The sequence below is a fragment of the Myotis daubentonii genome, chromosome 7 (assembly GCF_963259705.1).
Source record: "Myotis daubentonii chromosome 7, mMyoDau2.1, whole genome shotgun sequence".
NCBI lineage: Eukaryota > Metazoa > Chordata > Mammalia > Chiroptera > Vespertilionidae > Myotis > Myotis daubentonii.
In genome coordinates, this window is record NC_081846.1 from 51,993,868 (window position 1) to 52,013,463 (window position 19,596).

The 19,596-nt window shown below is 39.1% G+C and overlaps 1 protein-coding gene across 1 annotated transcript; it reads right to left on the reverse strand.

Moving 5' to 3' along the window:
* Nucleotides 1-1,240: 1,240 nt before the first annotated feature.
* Nucleotides 1,241-2,653, reverse strand: LOC132238846 (zinc finger and SCAN domain-containing protein 5B-like). Its single transcript, XM_059704876.1, has one exon. It carries the CDS (start codon nucleotides 2,651-2,653, stop codon nucleotides 1,241-1,243), a length of 1,413 nt encoding a protein of 470 aa, XP_059560859.1.
* Between the last annotated feature and the right edge of the window lie 16,943 nt (nucleotides 2,654-19,596).

The following is a 19,596-nucleotide window of genomic DNA, read 5'->3' on the forward strand; positions in this document are numbered from 1 at the left end:
AATAAAGAGTTATATCCTGTTGTTTTAGATTGTTAGTAACTGATTAAAAGGAGTTTTCCTGGCTAAGTAATTAAGCTAATGCCATAGTAATTTCTTAAATTATAGATTGGTGTCTAAGGCTCACTAGAGAAAATTGATGGTCACAAAGTCATTACTAACTAACCAAGAAAAACTATTGTGTCTTTCTAATAAAATCTTTCTACAGATTACAACAGACAAGGAAAGTTTAAATATTTGACAAAATAAAATTTCATCTAGGTATTCAAGTCATTTAAAATATTATAACCAGTTTTAATGTGTACATCAAAATAAAACACATTCTATAAGAAATCCAAAGGTAAAGTAATGTATATATATATATCCCTAACAGTTGTGCATTAAAATACAGAATATATATATATATATATATATATATAGTTTTTCCCACGTGCAATTTACCAAAAATGGTTAGCCCTTTTGCCCCATAAAAAAATAAGTTTTTAAAAATTTTGTTTTAAGGGAGGCTCTCTTACCTTCTGAGACAGCAAGGAGGGACCTGGAGAGTATTATGCTGAGCAAAATAAACCAGTCAGAGAAAGACAAGTATCACATGATCTCACTCATATAAACTGATGACCAAAATAGATTCAGAGACACAGAAGCATGGACAGGGAAGGTCGGGGTGGGGAGAGATTAACCAAAGAACTTATATGCATATATGCATAACCCATAGACACAGACAATAGTTCTGTAAAGGCCTGGGAGGGAATGGAGGGGGGAGGACTGGGTGCAGGGTGGAGGGGGTCAATGGGGGAAAATAAGGGGACATTTGTAATACTTCCAACAATAAAGATAAATTAAAAGAAAAATTGTTTTCACTGTTGCTCTTACTGACCACATTCTACCCTCAATCAGATAATTTTCTTGAATACCAGCCATCAGTTATTCAATTATAGTTGCTCCTGAATCGTAGCATGTCATACTCCAAATCATACTCTCTTTAGGTTTCTTTAATGTAAAAATGATTAGATGTGAATGCAGATTTTATTTTATTTTATTTATTTATTTTTGTTTTGTTTTTTAAAATATATTTTTTTATTGATTTCAGAGAGGAAGGGAGAGGGAGAGACCCGTTAGTTTCCTTCTTGGTCAGAAGGGACCTGGGGCCCCTGGGGCGCCTCCTTGACATGTGTCCTTTGGTGGCCTTTAAATGTCCCCAGTTGGCGGAAGGCCAGGTGGCAATGGGGACACGGGTAGGGTCTCAGGCCCGAGTGGGTGCGCATGTGGACAGGTTCCCGCGGTGGCCGAACCTTTTCTGGCAGACGGCGCACTGGTAAGGCTTCTCCTGGGTGTGGACCCGCTGGTGGCCACGCAGCGTGGACTCGTGAGTGAACCTCTTCTGGCAGATTTTACAGCAGAACGGCTTCTCCCCCGTGTGGATCCGCTGGTGGACGCGGAGGTCCGAGGCCTGAATGAACCTGTTGGGACAGTCAAGGCACTGGAAGGGTCTCTCTCCTATGTGTGTCCTCTGGTGAAGTTCTAACTGTGATTTGTAGCTGAACCTTTTGCTACAGTCTTGACACTCATATGGTATCTTTCTCCTGGGTTCTTTCCCAACAGGGTGGCCAGTTTGCTCCACGGTGCCTGATGCACCCACTGAATTGCACCGGTGCCGTCTGGTGACTTCTCCTCTGTCCAACGACACGGCTCCTTCTTGAGGCTCTTCTTGGGGGGTGGGAGTGTTGCCCCTTTTTCTCTTGGGGGCACCTCCTAAATTCCCAGAGCCTCTTCTCTTTGGAGGCTGACTCAAAGCCTGTGTCTCCGGAACGCGGGTGGGAGGTATGTCACAGGCATGCACACGCTCCAGGCCAGTTCCTTCCTGCGGGTTCTGCTCCCCCTCTGTCTGCACCGAGTCTCCAGGACTGCTGGGAAGCGGAAGCTTTGGAGATGTGAGTACTGCTGCCTCTACCCTGTCTTCCATCACATCCTTCTCCAACTTCACCAAATTCTCCGTGGGCCTCACACCCTCCAGATCACTTTTCGTGGGAATCATCTCTGGCAGGAAGACATTCATCCCCTGTCCCCACACCATGTCACTGGTTCCTGACTGGTTCCCTGGCTCTCCACTGTCCTCCTGGCTGTTCTCAGGATGTACCCCCATCTGACTGATGGGGGAGTGGGACTTTATGGACAAGTCCAACACGTAGTCTGTGTCACCAACTTCCTCATCAGCCATCTGGACATCGGAATTCTCCTGAAGGTACTTTTGCCCTTGCACGGTGATGACCTTCCAATTCCTGGATTTCTCCTTATTTCTCAGCAAGACCTTCAGTTCCTCGCAGCTCTGCACGCGCCTCTCCTTCACCAAGACCTGCAGCTCCAGGGGCATGCAGATCATGAACTTCTCCAGCAGAAGCTTATCCAAGATCTGCTTCTTGGTGAGCACATCCGGCCTGAGCCAGCGATGGAGGAGCGCAGACATTGTGTGCACGCTCTGGAGGGGGTCCGCGTCCTCCGAGTGTTGGAAGGCTCTGAAGAGCACATGCCCCTTCTCAGAGTCCCGGTGCTCTTCCCCAGTGAGGTTTCCCTGGGGCGGTTCGGCCGGCAGCAGCTGCCAGCACAGGTTGCCCTGGGGGTGACCATGACCATCGGAAAAGGCCTGGTCTGTAGCCATACTCCCTGGAAACGTCTCCGATGGGACTGGAGCAAACAGGGCCTGAAGTGAGCTCCTGACGGTGAGGACCGAAGGGACGGACTCGGTAACAGGCCACAGTGCGCTTCCGCAGCGCCTTCACTCGCAGCTCCTGCAGCCCGGACTGGCAAGGCTGTGCCAGGCGCTGACACCCGCCTGTTTATATACCGGCTCTGGGCATCACTTCTTGTCCCCGCCTCGCGCTGTGATTGGTTAGAGACCAGGGTTGATCCGTTTTTCATAATCCGCTGAGACATTGTTTCCTGGAGAGAAATGCCTGGGGCCGCATGGGGTGTGTAGGCTGGTGAGCTGCTTAGCACGGGTCTGAAGGGTTTGAAGGCCCCAGAAATGCAGACCCAGCCCGGGCCTGGGTGCCGAGGGGTCACGGAGGGTCGCGTGTTCGGTTCCCTGTTTGGGCACATCCCAGGTTTTGGGTTCAGGCTCCATAGATTCAATGGTTCTGTCTCTCTCTCTTTTTCTCTCCCATGGGCTACGATCATGGGCTATGTCAGTGATGGAGAACCTATGACACGTATGTCAGAGGTGACACGCGAACTCATTTTGGGTGACATGCATCGGCAGAGACAAAAAATTGCATAATTCAAATATTTTTCTCTTGCAACGGCCGCAGTTGGGCATCACTCCAGTAATATTATTACTCACGTTACTCATGATCAATAATGCAATTCTAAAACCGGATGTAAACATGTACGTCGGTGTTGTGGAGCAAAGATACATAGTGAAAACATCAACATACATTGTTCCAATGTTGACATTAATATAAAAAGGTTAAGAATTGCACTATAAAGAGATTAATCTTTACTCATGACATTTCACTTTTACTAAGAAACCCAACCCCCAAAATTCATCTCAACAAAGTTCACCTGTAGGAACTACAAATTGGATAAATTCTTCTCTCTTCAAGATACCTAAAATACAAAGAGCTATCTGGCCTGCCAAAGAGTGACATGATATATAACCTGTAAACTCTAAAACACTGATCAGACCAATTTTCTGGGACTGTTTATGGGCCTTTGGTTTCACCTATAATGTACAACCTTTGTTCCTTAATGGCGGATTTGTCAGAACTAATGAAATGAAATTTATTTTCATATAAGGCACATCTAGGTATGGTATTGGCTGCACAATCAATTTATCCAGTTATGTCCTGGTAAAAAGGAGGACAGATTCTCATTGAACTGGTACAATGAACTATATAGATACAAGAAAGCTAAAAGACTCAGGAAAGTATTTGTTCTTAAATTCGGAAGCCTCTGGGAGAATGTTTCCATTTAAAGAATGGTTCATTTTAATTTGCAAAAGCATAGTATACTAACTTGAGGGCTAGGGAAAGATCAGGAAAAAAGGAAAAGGTTTATTTTTCCACTCCCAATCAGAAAAAGAACACTAAAAATAATATCCACAATTAGATTTCCCTCCTATTTCAATCTTAGGTATCAGGCCAGCAGAATGCTTTCATGCAGCTGTCCCCATCGAAACTCAGAAAGTATTGAAAATCCTGACTCGGTCTTTTAGTACCATCTGATGTTGTCTAAGTGTTGACGCTTTCAGATCCATATCCTACACCCATAAATCTACATGTTGAAATATTAATAGTTAAAAGTACTTGTTTAATATTTGATTTCTATTGCTACATAATAAATCACCACAAACTTAACAACTTAAAACAATACCCACTTATTCCGAGTTCTATAAGTCAGAACTATAGTTCTGTAGGTCAAAAATGCTGGTGGGCTCAATTGGATTCAATGCTCTCAGATTCGGTGCTGAGATAGCTAGATCAAGGCTTTGGCTGGATAAAGCTCTCTGGAAGCTCTGGGGGAGAATCCTCTTGCAAGCTCATTTAAGTTGTCAGGCCTGAAGCCTTGCTGGCTGTCAGCCAGTGTCCACCCTGGGCCTAGAGGCCGCCTGAATTCCTTCTCACCTAGTCCCTTCTTCTTCAAAGCAGCAGCAGTGGGCTGAATCCTTCTCTCACTTCAGCTATCTCTGGTTTTGCCTTTTGCTGCCAGCTAGAGAAAACTTCTTGCTTTTAAAGAGCTCTTGCGATTCACTTCAATCTAACTAGATATTATTCTTCCTGCTTTAGTTTAACTGATTTAACCTTTATGACCTCTGCACAATGCCATTTGTCCTGTAACATAACATAAATATAGACCTGACAGCTCATCACATTCATGTAGTCCTCAGGATCAAGAAGGAAATCTCGGGGGTTGAGGAGGGTAGCACTTCAGGACTCTGTACACCACATAATCCTTTTCACAATGTTCTTTCTTTCTTCCTAGACTATAGTTTAAAGCAGAGCCTTCTGAGAGGGAAGACAGGAAATGAGAAGCAGTATGTTAATGCTATGACAATGTTTGAGGTTACTTTATTATAATAACTAATAATCGAATGAAAAAGAGTAAACTCCTCTATTGGGGTGTCATGCATAATTATTTCACATGGATTTGTTCAACGTTTCTTTTAAGAAAAATATGGGATGATGTTGGAATTGACAATTCTACCTAGAAATATTCTGAGTGTTACAAGGAAATTACTATGTCCTAATTTCACACTTAGTACTCCTTATCAACAAATGACCTTTTCAGAGCAGTTAGACGCATGAAAAAATATTAGTGGGGGAGATTCACATCTTTCATACTATTCTTAAAGCACTCTCAATCACATAGAAGTTGCTGGGTTTGAACATCAACCTCTATCACAATTCACAGTTTTCCTTCTCCAGCCTCTTTTCTGCCACCTCCACAAAAGATTTTAATGGAAGAAAAGCATTTTCTTTTTCTTTGAGTTTTTGCTGTTATAGTGCCATCAAATCATTATTATTAAAAACAAACAAACAAACAAAAAACCATACAGGTAATAACAATTTCTCTTGTGGAATAGCTTATCTGTTAAAAGGAAGACATGTTGCTCCCGAAAACTCCTATTTTTATTTTTTATTTTTTAGCCCTCTGTTCTCTTCTTGTCCATGTCTCTCATTTTTAATTTACAATATTATTATTCCTCTACATCATCCACAGACAGGAAATGACCTACATTAGAATAGAACAAGTACTATTGTATTATTCTTAAGGCTTTTAAAAATGTTTAAAATACTCATATTTATTGAGAGCCCACAGGTAAGACGTGCTTCAAAATGTGTGTCACATTTCTTTTCAAAGATGATGCTATTAATTACTGTCAGTAGGACAGTGAACAGTAAACTATTACTCAAACAGTGCTGATGAAAGTACATAAATCCACTTACAGTTTTGCACCCTATGTTTTTATGATTGCTGTCCAGAATTCGCTGTGATGTTAGAGGTTATGAAACAAAGTGGATACATGAGGTAGAAACTGCAGCCTAGTAAAAAAATATGTAGCACTAGACTTGTTCATTGTCTTTCCCCAGTAATGTAGACCATTGTGAAAATAATAAGTAAATAAAGTAAACCTTTGTGCGTATGAGATTTTTATCCGATGTACATAATATAAAGGTTAGAGGACGAAATTTGATGTGGCATATTGCCATGACATAGTCACTATATCAGGAATGGCAAACTTAATATTCTAGACTTTAGGAGTCACACCGTTTTCATAGTAGCAGCTGTTTGATTCTGTTGTCCCAGAAACACAACCATAGACAGTAGGCAAATAAATGAGTATACTTGTTCCAAAAACTTTTTCTTTATTGACACTACAATTTTAATTTCATATAATTTCCACATAATATTCTTCTATTCGCTACTTTTTAACCATTAAAAAATGTAAACTGCCGAAACCGGTTTGGCTCAGTGGAAAGAGCGTCGGCCTGTGGACTGAAGGGTCCCGGGTTCAATTCCGGTCAGGGGCATGTACCTGGGTTGTGGACACATCCCCAGTGGGGGATGTGCAGGAGGCGGCTGATCAATGTTTCTCTCTCATCGATGTTTCTGACTCTCTATCTCTCTCCCTTCCTCTCTGTAGAAAATCAATAAAATATATTTTAAAAAAATGTAAACTCTTTTCTTAGCTTGTAGTTTGAGTCCCCTACCATACCATATATTAGGTAAACTCAAAGAGTGCTTTTCAAGCTTGCACCTCAGGGTTGTGGGGGCAGGGGAGGTTTCATGGCACATGGCAGCCACAGAAACCAACCTCTTTTTTGGTTGATAAGAATAAACACTAGAAAGTCTGTCACCTCCATTTCTTAGGTTCTTTTAGGAAAAAGTCAGTATTGTTAGTAATTGCCACTATTATTTTTATTTGTCGCTCATTTCCAATGCTGTTCACACTTACTATACACAAGTCACTGTGATAGGTACTTTGAGTGCCTAATGTCAAGCATTTATATATCAAAAAGGAATAAGGGAAATACAAATAGCTAAGATACCTAACTGCAATGGAATCAACATTTGTATTTTATTATGCAAAACATAATAAACTAGGATTATACAGCGAATGGGAAGGCAAGAGCTTGTGTGTTTGGGGATGTGGAGTGGATTTTAGGAAAGGCTACCAGAAAGAGATAACAATTTGACCTGGGCTTACAGAAGGGGCACAGCATCAATGCTGAATATTGAAAAAGGACATTCTAGTTATAACTTAGCTACTGAAGTTGCATTAAAAGCCTGTGTCCAAATATTCTCTTAACAAATGATACTTGTCCCAAATCCTCAGGCCTTGAGGAGAGTCATGAAGGAATGTAAAGGAAAGGAAAGAAAGGCAGGAGATGAAAGATTGACGGGGCTGTGAGGGTGGGACCGGGGCAGATGGACAGCCCTCTCTAGTTCCTGAGGCTTCAGGGCATGGGCATAGACCTCCATAGAATGGAGAGCCTGGACGGTGGGGTAGCAGTGCTTTAGTCCCCAAGGAGGCCTACCTATTTTCCCATTCGTTAGCGTGGCCAGAAGTTTCTGCACCTGGTTCAGCCCGTCCTTCGGCTTCCAAGGCTCTGGCAACCACCTGGGGCTGTGCAGACAGTGGAAGAGCCTATGCAAATGTGTTTCCTGGGGGAGGGACTCATTGGTTTTTTTGGGCGTTTTATCCCACGAAAGGTTCAGAACCCATTATATGATGTTTCCGTTTAAGAAAACAAAAAGTAGTGCTTTTTTAAAAAAATAACTTGTGTTAAAACACAAGTTCAAATCCACATTGTTCGAGGGTCAACTGTAATTGCTAATAAAATGTATAGCGCAGATATTCAGTAAATCTTTGAGTGAATGCTTATCATTAAACTATAGTTATGAACACTTTGCAAATATGAAGCACTACATAAATGTCAAAAAATGTTTGGACGTTGACATTGATTCAAGTTACTTTTAGCATAATTCCTTTAATATGATTATGGCCAGGTGGTGTATTCAGCTTTTTCTAAGACACTTATCATTTTGCATGTATGTTAAACCTACGGGCCTTTTTAAAATACCTTAGACCCTTCTCCCAATAAAAAGCAGAAAGAAAACAACATACACGATAAGATGCTTAGCTCTTCACTGCTGAAGAGGGAAGGGAAGGAAAGGGAAAGGGAGGGGAGGGGAGGGAAGATAAAAAAACAAAAACAAAAAAACACAAATGATACTTATCCACTAATGATCTGTGAACTCAAATACTAGGAACAAAGAGAAATACTATAGGCACCCTAAAAGCCCTGAAAAGTCTCTGGATATTTACAGAAGACTACCAGTTTTTACTAATTATTAAACCCAGAAAAATCCACCCACTTTTCCATTCAATTCAATTCAGTGTCTAAACCAGTGAATTTCAGTTTGTGTCTATCTGCATAAATTTCCACTGTGTTTTGATTTGTGCCTGGAATTTAGTATATAAATAGCATTATTTATATGGGGGTGTTTGTACCAAACAATAACAATAAACTAGGTGCTGTGTAAATAGGTAAGTTTTTTCTCTTGTTTGTTTCTCATTTGACTTTATTTTAGGTATCTGTAATAATAAAAGGGTAATATGCTAATTAGACTGGATGTCTTCTGGACATCATTCCGGACGTCCTTCCTGACGAAGCCAGGGCCAGAGGCAAGCCAGCCCAGGTCCCAGGTGCCTGTGGGCGGCCAGAGGGAAGCAGCCTGGGTCCTGGGTGCTGGAGGGAAGCCGGTGCTGGCAGCTGGGAGAAGGAAGGCCTGCTCTTGCATGAATTTTTGTGCATCAGGCCTCTAGTTAGTTATATTCTATTAAATGCTCACACACACAAAAATAATTCTGGGTATGATACTAAATTTTTTTTAACTGACTTAGTAACATTTCAGAAATACTTAAACACTGAAGAAAGTTCATCCCAAATATTGTTACAACACATTTAATCCTAGCATTTATTTTAAAAGACCCTCTTTATACTCATACTGTATATCCATACTATATACATTATCAAGATTTGTCTACATTTCCACTGACATTTTTCTTTAAATTAGAAAAGGTAGCTAACCTTTGAAAAATCTGATTTAAATCAGTCACCTTAAGATATGCAAGTGATTGTAATGCTAATTTCCTGCAAGTACTGTTTTAGTTGCATCCAACAAATTTTCATATGATGTATTTTATTAGCATAAAGTTTGAAATATTTTGTAATTTCCCTTGTGATTTCTCTTTTCACCATGAATTATTTAGAAGTGTGTTAATTTCCAAATATGCAACATTTTCTCTAAATATCTTATTGTTACTAATTTCTAGTTTGTTTCCATTGCAGTTAGGGAATATACTTTGTATGAGTGCAAATCTTTTAAATATACTAAGGTTTACTATTATATAGCTCAGCATATGGTTTATACTGGTGAACATAACATGTACACTTGAAAATGTGAATACTGAAGTTTGGGGATATATTGGGCCATAAATGTCATTAGGTCTTAATGGTTTCAATGTTGTACAGATCATCTATTTCTTTACTTTTTTTTGTCTTGTTAATTAGAACTAAATATAATACATAACCCTTTTATTTTCCCTGTGAAGTTCTTACTGGTACCATGTTGAAAGAAAAAAGGAAGAAAGGAAGGCAGGAAAGAAAGAAGAAATCAGTAACTAGCTTTAGAAAAAGTTTAGAATAAAGAGGAAAAAGGAATGATTCATAGACTTGTTGAAAAATGCAATTTTGGTTTTGTGGTTTGTTTTTTATAAGAAGCAGGAAGCTGCTGGGGTGTTTCTTAACAACAACAACAACAACAAAACTTCAGCAATCAAAGAGATCCAGGAGAGACACCCTGGCCTTCTCAGCCACACTTTTCTCACAGTTTGTGGCCAGCCAAACCTTGTCAGGTGGAAAGGGAGCAGCTTGAAAAAGAGGGTGAGGCCCTAACCGGTTTGGCTCAGTGGATAGACCATTGGCCTGCAGACTGAACGGTCCCAGGTTCGATTCCAGTCAAGGGCATGTACCTTGGTTGCAGGCACATCCCCAGTAGGGGGGCTGTGCAGGAGGCAGCTGATTGGTGTTTCTCTCTCATCGATGTTTCTAACTCTCTATCCCTCTCCCTTCCTCTCTGTAAAAAATCAATAAAATATATTTAAAAAAAAAAAAAAAAAGAAAAAAAAAAGAAAAAGAGGGTGAGGATGGAAAAAGCCGCACAGAATCAGAACATTGGGTACCAACTTCCTCGTTCTTTTTTTTTTTTTTTCCTCTCTCCAGACTGAAGCAAGCCGTGGCTGCTCATCCCTTTCTCTGCCTTGTCCTGAATAAGCACATTCTTCTTCATGTCACTGTGTGCTTAATGAAAGGATGGCTGAATCACTCTAATCCCTATGAGGTCTCACCTGTGAATGACATGGCGGCAGGCAGGGATAGGGGGATGGGGTGGGGTGGGACCGATGAAGTAATCTGGTTGCTCCTTGTATCACTTGTACACGATTCTGTCTTTTTCCAAAAAATGTTCAGTTTCTCGGATTTTTATCTCAACAATGTGGCCTCTGGGCACATGGGGGTTATGGGAACTCATGGAGGAAAGGGATAGTGGAGCGCTCACCTCTGGGTCCTGCTCGGCCAGACTGGTGCCTGTACTTGTTACCACTATGATGCAACAGGATTTTATTGCATTTGAGACATCCTCATACACTAGTGCTCTTTGTCCTAGCTCCAGGCCAGCCTGTTAGCTGCTGGGCTCTCTCAATACCTTTTAAGAGTTTCAGGCCAAGGAAGACTGCAAGAAGGAAGGAACATTGTGTTGCGCTCACTTATCTCTCCAATCCCTTGCAACAAGGCCATGCTATTCCATTTCATTGGTATGTCACCAAGCTGGCTCCTTCCAGAGGTCTCAGAACTTAGGCTACATGCTTTAGTGTTCTCAGGCTTATACTTATCTGAGTGTTTCGAATATATTTCTCTTTCTGGAATGTCCATCTTTGAAGAAGGGAGATGAGGACACACAGATCTAATCATCTCCCCTACCTCTATCAGTCACCATGCTTCCCTACCCTGGAAGGGCTGCTTTCTCCTTCTTCCTCTTTGGAAAGCTATTCAATTTAGTCACAGCTGCTTTCTTCAAGGAACACTTAATGTGTTAGCATAGCCTGAATGGGAGGTGTTGTGTTTCTCTACTCCGTGGAAGAAACCCTGTGATCTGGACATATCAGGGATGTGCTCAACACTCAAGCTGCTGGCTCATCAGGTTCCGGAATGACTAAGCATGAAGATACATTGGTGTATTGTGCCAAATATAGTATTTCCATGACAGATGTTTAAAAGTTTCCAGTGTTCGGGAACACAGTTGCTTTTTAAAGCAGAGTGAAAATATTTGTGGGGGAGGAGATACAATTGATTCTTTCTTTTCCTCTTAAAACATGAATGAGGTTATAGATTATGTGAGAATGGGAACTATTTAGTAAATAAATGATATGCCACAAAAATTAAATTATATATACTAGAAATTTATATTCCTAGTTAACCACTCATTTAGCAAATACTGAATTGCACCTATGAATTGCAAGCATATTTACCTTTCTTTAATTTTTATGAAGTGAATTTCTTCCAACCTTTCCCAGCCCACCTGGAGGGACACCCATCACCAGTCAATTGTTGGGTTACTCTTGTGCCATATCCCATGAGTTAGAGCAGAACACATGGAATTAAGCACCCAAGAAATTAGGGAAGGTCCGGTCCTTAGTTTGCTTTGGTCAGTGGCGTTTCTATAACTTCTTTCTGCTCAGGACCTTCTGAAATAGAGGACAGTGGTTCTCCAGTGTGAGGCAGGGGACAAAGCCACAGGTTCTTCCCAGGCACTGTTTGAAGTGTTATAGGTAGAGAAGTATAAAAAGCAATTAGAAATGCCACCCTTATGGAGCTTTCATGCAAGCCCAGAGGGTGGACATTGAAGAAGCATAGAAGTGTAAAATAGAATATCCTTAGAATATTATTATGCTACTAGAGGCCCAGTGCACAAAATTTGTGCAGGGGAGGGGGGTATCCCTCAGTCCAGTCTGTACCCTCTCTAATCCGTGACCCCTCGGGGGATTCCAACTGCCGGTTTAGGCCCCATCCCATAGGCCGGGACCGCTATCTCCTAACTGCTTGTCTGCCTGCCTTGCCTGATTGCCCCTAACTGCTCCCCTGCCAGCCTGATTGCCTCCTAACTGCCCTCCCCTGCTGGCCTGATCCTCCCTAACTGCCTCTGCCTCGGCCCTGCCACCATGACTTTGTCTGGAAGATGTCCACTCTAATTAGCATATTACCCTTTTATTAGTATAGATCAGCGATGGCGAACCTTTTGAGCTCGGCGTGTCAGCATTTTGAAAAACCCCAACTTAACTCTGGTGCCGTGTCACATATAGAAATTTTTTGATATTTGCAACCATAGTAAAACAAAGACATATTTTTGATATTTATTTTATATATTTAAATGACATTTAACAAAGAAAAATCAACAAAAATATGAGTTCGTGTGTCACCTCTGACACGTGTGTCATAGGTTCGCCATCACTGGTATAGATTATGAAAAACATGTAGAAATGGTTTCCAAAGCAACATTATTATATTGTCTTATAGGAGACACAGTGATCCTTTTAGTGGAGTTAAATTGCTAAACAAAAAATACTTATTGATCTCCTACCTTATTGGGACTGAAAATGCGAAAATGTGTTTCCTGACCACTATAATGATTATAAAGTTATTTTTTGCCACCAGATGAAGAAGTTGACAACATGTTTTCCTAATTGTTAAATTAATTTTGGTGAGGCATACCCTATACTACAATCATAAAGGTTTGCTAAAGATTAGCTTTAATTATTTGTTCATCCCATTTGTTCATTGCAAAGTGACATGAACCAAGTACTAATAGATTTAAGGACTAAAAGCTTGAAGTTTTCTGAGAATTAGGAAGAGTCAGCAAAAGTTGATAAGAGATTGAAAGGAGAAATGAAGACATCACTTGTAAATGCTGGATAACTATGTTATTCAAAAGATAATGATTTATTAGTAATAAGAAAAGTGTGCAAACATTGATGAACTCAGATTTTAACTTGTGAACTTTCATAATTTAAATATCTAATATATTATTAATATAAATAATTTAAATTATTGTAAATGGAGATGTAAAATTGGGAGAATAGATGCTAGGTGAGCCATGAAAATGGATGAGTTTACTCAAAAGGTGTATATAAAACTGAAAACATGGGTCCAGTATTAAGATTAAGCCCAGAAATGAGAAACATGAAGTTCGCAAAGATATTCTCATACCTTTAGCAGTAATTCTTTTAACTGTCTGCCAAATAAGAGTGGAAGTGCTGAAAAATGTAACAGTGTAATTCACTTTCTCATGCTCGTTGTTGTTCTTGTTGTTACAAGAGAGAATAAAAATTGAGCGTAAATCAGGGTAAAGGATCTAAAAAGTTGCAGGTATGCTTATATGCCATGTATATGCTATGTGCAAATACATATGAGTATAAGCTAGGTACCTGGTTTTGGCTAAAAAGAATCTCCAGTTTTATTCCTTCAAGAAGTAAGTTAATAACTAAATAACATGAATAATTATTATGGAGTAGTCTTTGGCTGTATTAGAGTAAGCATTTTCATAACCAGTAAACAAACAAAAGACTGGTTGTCTTGGTTACACATGATACATAACAGAATTGGCCCGTTTTCCTTGTGTGGCTTTTCACATTCTGAATCATAATTATTCATAATTATGTTAAGTACCAGTAATCATACATGGCAGGCACAAATCAGTAGTGGTGTAACTGTGACTCATTTTCACATGTACCCTGCATATGCAAGAATCTTTAAAGAAACTTTCAAGTTAAAAACATCTACCTGGATTTATCAGTAACTTTATTTTTAATTTTATAATGAATCTTGGGAGTTAGACAGGTTTGCTTATTTATACAGTAAATAAATAAGTAAATATAACACAATACTTGCACAACTTTGCTCCCTCAAGTAGGTAAATACTTCATGTGCTGCCGTACTACACCAAGAAAAGTTATCATAATCTCTCTCAAAAAAGAAAAACTGCTGCCCTAACCGGTTTGGCTCAGTGGATAGAGTGTCGGCCTGGGGACTCAAGGGTCCCAGGTTCGATTCGGTCAAGGGTATGTACCTTGGTTGCAGGCACATACCCAGTAGGGAGTGTGCAGGAGGCAGCTGATCGATGTTTCTAACTCTCTATCCCTTTCCCTTCCTCTCTGTAAAAAATCAATAAAACATATTATTTTTTAAAAAGAAAAACTCCTGTCTCAGGTGTATACAAAATATTTGTATAAGTACAGTCATTTACACATTTTTTGTTGAATGAATGTTACTTTTTTAATGGAAAGAATGATTCATATTATGCACTTCTTTATTGAGAAAAATAACATTTAGAAAGAAATCTCAAAGCATAGCTATAAAATAAAGTAATACAATTCCCTATATTTGGACAGATCCAATACTGAGACTGGTGAATGGAGTTTAGACTTCTCAGTAATAGAAATACAGCAAACCCCTATTTTACAGGGTAGTTGGAAAGGCCTAGGCCTCTCTCCACCAAAGATCAATAATTGTGGTAATGAATCAATGCAAATAGAGACTTCTCTGAAACTTCTTGAATCTATTTTTAAAAAATATTTTTATTGATTTAAGAGGGGAAGGGAGAAGGAGAGAGAGGTAGAAACATCAATGATGACAGAGAATCATTGATTGGCTGCCTCCTGCACACCCCCAACTGAGGATCGAGCCCACAACCTGGGCATGTGCCCTGCCTGGAAATGGAACCGAGACCTCCTGGTTCATAGGTTGATGCTCAACCACTGAGCCATGCTAGCTGGGCTGAATAATCTCTAAACTTACCCATGAGTAAAAGTGTGGGCTATGTCCTGTAAAAAATGGACAGCTATAGAACTCATCTGAAGCACTGGCTGTTTTTTGTTTCATTGATTTGTTGATTATTTCATTTTTATATACAACAGCACAATTACAATCAACCAGTCCTAAGAGATAGCAATTATTTAAATTGTAAGTTACCTCCTCATACTGTTTGTTGTTCTTCTTGTTACAAGATAGAATAAATACTTCATGTGCTGAAGTACAGAATTACACAATAAAAGTTCAATTACATATTTAACTTAATAGGAAGTTGGAAAAGAATAAATCTCATTTGTTTCCATTTTGTCTGATCAAAACTTCCTTTATTTAAATATCTTACATAAAGGCCATCATGGATATTTGATAAAAATACATTTGAATGAGAGTTAAACAGAAATGAAAAAGACTAATAATGAAGGATCTGTTCTTTATTTGGCTGTTATGGGTCGTGGCCGTCTTGCCTTAGATATTACATGCTATGAGTCAATATTACCCTTTATGTAGAAAATAAAGACCATCTTCTCATAAGAGCCTAATATGGTGCTGTACTACCCAAGTTAAATAGCATCTTCTAATAAGAGCACTATTATAGTGCCGCGCTACTCACCTTACATTGGCTCATTTTTATTACACTATAATATTCTGAAGTAATTTTTACAACAGGGATTATGAGTTTTCTCATCATTCAAATAACAGTATTATTTTATAATATTAACCATACTTCTTTTTTTCTTACTATTAATGTCTACAAAGTGCTTTAGATAGTGCCTGGAACCTAGCAAATCTTAATCACATGGTAGTTAGTTGCTATTGTGAAGATGAATAAGGAAAACCTCATTTAAAATGGGTTCGGGAAGCCCTGAATGGGGAGCTCCCAGGCACTACGACTCAGGGAACCTTGAGGACTCCAACAGGTAAAAGATTTTCTCCTTGCCTAGCAACAGACCCAGTCAAAGAAAAGCCAAAACTCAACCAAAGGAAAGCCACTATACTTCCAACTCCAGGTCTCCTCTAAAAGACATCCTATATAATAAAAGGCTAATATGCAAATTGTCCCCTCAACTGGGAGTTCAACTGGGAGTTCGACCAGGGGGCCGGCCTGCCAATTGCCCATGGTCTCTCCCCCTGGCCGGCCTGGCCTGATTGGCTCCAATCAGGGTGGATCAGCAGAAACCAACCCATGCACATATTTGTTCACCAGGCCTCTAGTTTTGCTTATTGCAGCCTCTCTCAACTTTCCCCTTTTATGAATAAAAGCAAGCTCCCTTCCTCTGTCCTCTAGACTTGCCTATGGTTTTGCTATAGCCTGCTTGTTCTGAATTACAGTTCTTCACTGTTCCTGAATAAACTCATTTTGCTGGTAAACAACTGGCTATTTCATTTTTTAAGGGTGATGCTGTTATTTTCTTGGCTTCTTTGCAGAAGATAGATGACTTGAAATTGTTTGAAGAAATCCAAAGGACTACTTAAAAAGTGACTGCCAAGAAGCCAAGATGGAAAGTTTAAATAACCTTTTTAGAGTCTTGTCCTCCCCAGCTCTGGACACTATCTATTACAATTCATTATGCATTTGTATTGTTCGTGGTTGCATCAGAGCTGTCTGTTTCTACACGCAGCTCTTTGAAGTGCCCAGTGTTTCTCTTCCAGCAGTTATCTGAGTGTAGCCATAATCTTCCAGCACAGAGCTGGCCAAAGATGTTAAGTCTGAGTTCTTTAACAAAGTCACAGCTTGCAAAATTAGTTGAACTTGATTGGAAATGTTATAAATAAAAATTCTCCCTTTTTTTCAGGTTTTCAAATATGATAAGATTTTGAGAAAGTGGGTTTGCTCTTTTTCTTTAATACTTTTCCCCAATGGAATCATAAATTTATAACTTGGGTCAAAAACAAATATATGCAGGCTACTGCCTGTCTTAGCCTCAAGTTCATTTCAATTTCAAAAGATAAAATCTTTGTAGAGTCTACATGGCTAGATTTAAGATCCTGTGGTAGAGCAAATGTGAGTTTGTGTAAGTTGAGGATCTCTTTACTGAGTAGTTTGACTAGGTAGCAGTCAAGGGTGATCCAGAGACGAGAGGTAAAATGATGGATGTTAAAACTGGAAGAGATATTGAGTGAAGAAAAACCCAGAGAGTTTGAAATCAAAAACATTACAGAGCACATCAATATCTATTTTAAGGCACTTTAAAGAATATCTTCTTTTCATTTCAACAAAGACATACATAGCAGGGAAAATTCATTAGAAATGACATAATTCTGAACTTTGTCACACTACTTCTAAACTTTAGTGTAGGGGGGCAGAGGATGAGTGGAGGGGACGAAAGAGGACAAAATAGGGAACATTTGTAATAGTGTCAACAATTAAAAAAAGACACAAAGAAATACAACCAGATTCTGTATTGCAACTATTTTTGAAACTAAAAAACTAATTTAAAAAATAAACATTAGTGTACACAGGCCAAAAGGACAGCATTATTTCACTCTCTTTCCAAAAACCTGCTTTGGAAAGCTAGCAATATCCTTTTGCCCTCTCTTGGGTATACATGAAATTCTCAAGGCTGTCTCTTGAATATTTGCTCAGTTATACATTTTTAAAATGATCACTTGCAAAATGAACCTGACCTTTTATACACACCCCACCCCTGAATTTAAAATTCTATCTCAGTTTTGACATTTCATTCTTCCGTTTTCTGACAACAAATGCTCAGCCCCGTTAGACTGGGTCCGTGTTGTCTCTCAGATAGAGAGCTCGTTCTATCATTACTCATAGGCTCAGCTGCTTCCACAGTCAGGCATGCTTTTGCATCTGAATTTATGGATCCAAATTTATATCCATAGAGGCCTCTCTCCTTAACAAAGCTTCCACAGATTTCTTCCAACTCAGAACTTCTGGAATATTTGCTTTCTGAGGCATCTGCTGCACTCAAGGATACATTGGTGTACTGTTGTAGTTTTATGTGTATTTCTCACTACGCCCAGGAGAGAAAGAAAGCTGCTAGAAGGCAGGAATCTTTTTTCATTTTATTCCCTCCCCACACACACTTAATCAATTCAATAAACGTACAATGAACCGTATGTACACTAAGCTCTGAGCTAAACACTAGGAACATTGACATCGTTAAGAATTCTATCTACAGCTAGGAATCTCCCAATTTCTGTACCAGCAGAGATAAACGAGGGGCAATAAAAGATTTTTAAATATTTTTTATTATGGCCTATCCTTGAGGTCCTCATATTTGAGTTGTACTTTACCTTAGGCCGAAGGGGCAAAGTGGGAGAGGAGAGGAAGACTAGGAATCAATATTTTCGACATGAACACCAAGCGATTATGCTGCCAGCCAAGAATGAGGTCCTCTGCCATTGATAAAAACCAAATGCTAGAAATGTCACAGAATCATTAAATTCAGTAACCAGATACTTCTCTACCCTCTGCTTTAAGCAAGATTTTATTAACATAATTAGTGGTCAATCACAAAGTAAACATTTTTATTTATATTTAAATATTCTCCTGTCTCTCTGTTTAGGCATAGCATCTTACCTCTTTGAGAGTCAAAATTGAGATTAGAACAGTGACCCTTCAGGATTTTTGTCAAAATTGTATTTGAATCTTGATATATTTATTGGACTAAATCATTATAGCAGGCATTTACCAAGTACCAAATAGTGTATTTTGTTTAGGTCTGGATAGTAATTTTTATTATTATACTTTTATTCAATGCAAATAGTGAACATAAATAAATAATAACTATAAGTAAATAGTAAATGTATAATATGAAATGGTAAATATATAATATGATTATAATAGTACTAAATGTATAAATAAAACTAAATGTATAAATACAATGAAATGTAAAATAAAACAAAATGTATACTACTACTAACATAAAAAGTTATCAGACCCTATGTGTTCCCTTTCACCACTCAGCTCTTTTTGTTTTGTTTTTTAATACATTTTTTATTGATTTTTAGAGGGAGAGGGAGGAAGAGAGAGAGAGAGAGGGAGAGAGAGAGAAGGAGGGAGGGAGGGAGGGAGGGAGGGAGGGAGGGGAAGAGAGAGAGAGAGAGAGAGAGAGAGAGAGAGAGAGAGAGAGAGAGAGATGAGAAAGATGGGTTTCTGGACATGTGCTCTGATCCGGAATCAAACCAGTGAATATGGGATAAGCCCAACTAACTGAGCACAGTAGCTAGGGCTAGCTGTTGTTTTAAGAGCTTCCCAATCTTATACATTTACTTATCAAGACAAATAATATGACAAAAATGAACAGCATTTTGATGACGTTTTTAAAGAAATGATTTATCCAGTTATCCTTTCTGAAAGGATTTCAAAATATATAGTTGATTTTGAATCTATTTTAATAATTAAGGGTCTTTAAGCTATTTGCATATTATACTTATAAAACAGTGCTTTTGAATAATGCCATTCTGGGATAGTCGATTATTTTTATGAGAAATTTGAAGAATATTTCAATCTATTTTTACCCTATTTTATTATTTTATAGTCATTGCTTATTAATTATAATAATCTTAATTCAATATTGAAATAACTGAAGATAATGCTATATTCCTTAAGTAATATAAAAATAGTTCATGGTGCCTGGCTGGTGTTGCTCAGTAGTTGAGTATTGACCTATGAGCCAGGAGGTCATTGGTTCCATTCCTGTCAGGGCACATA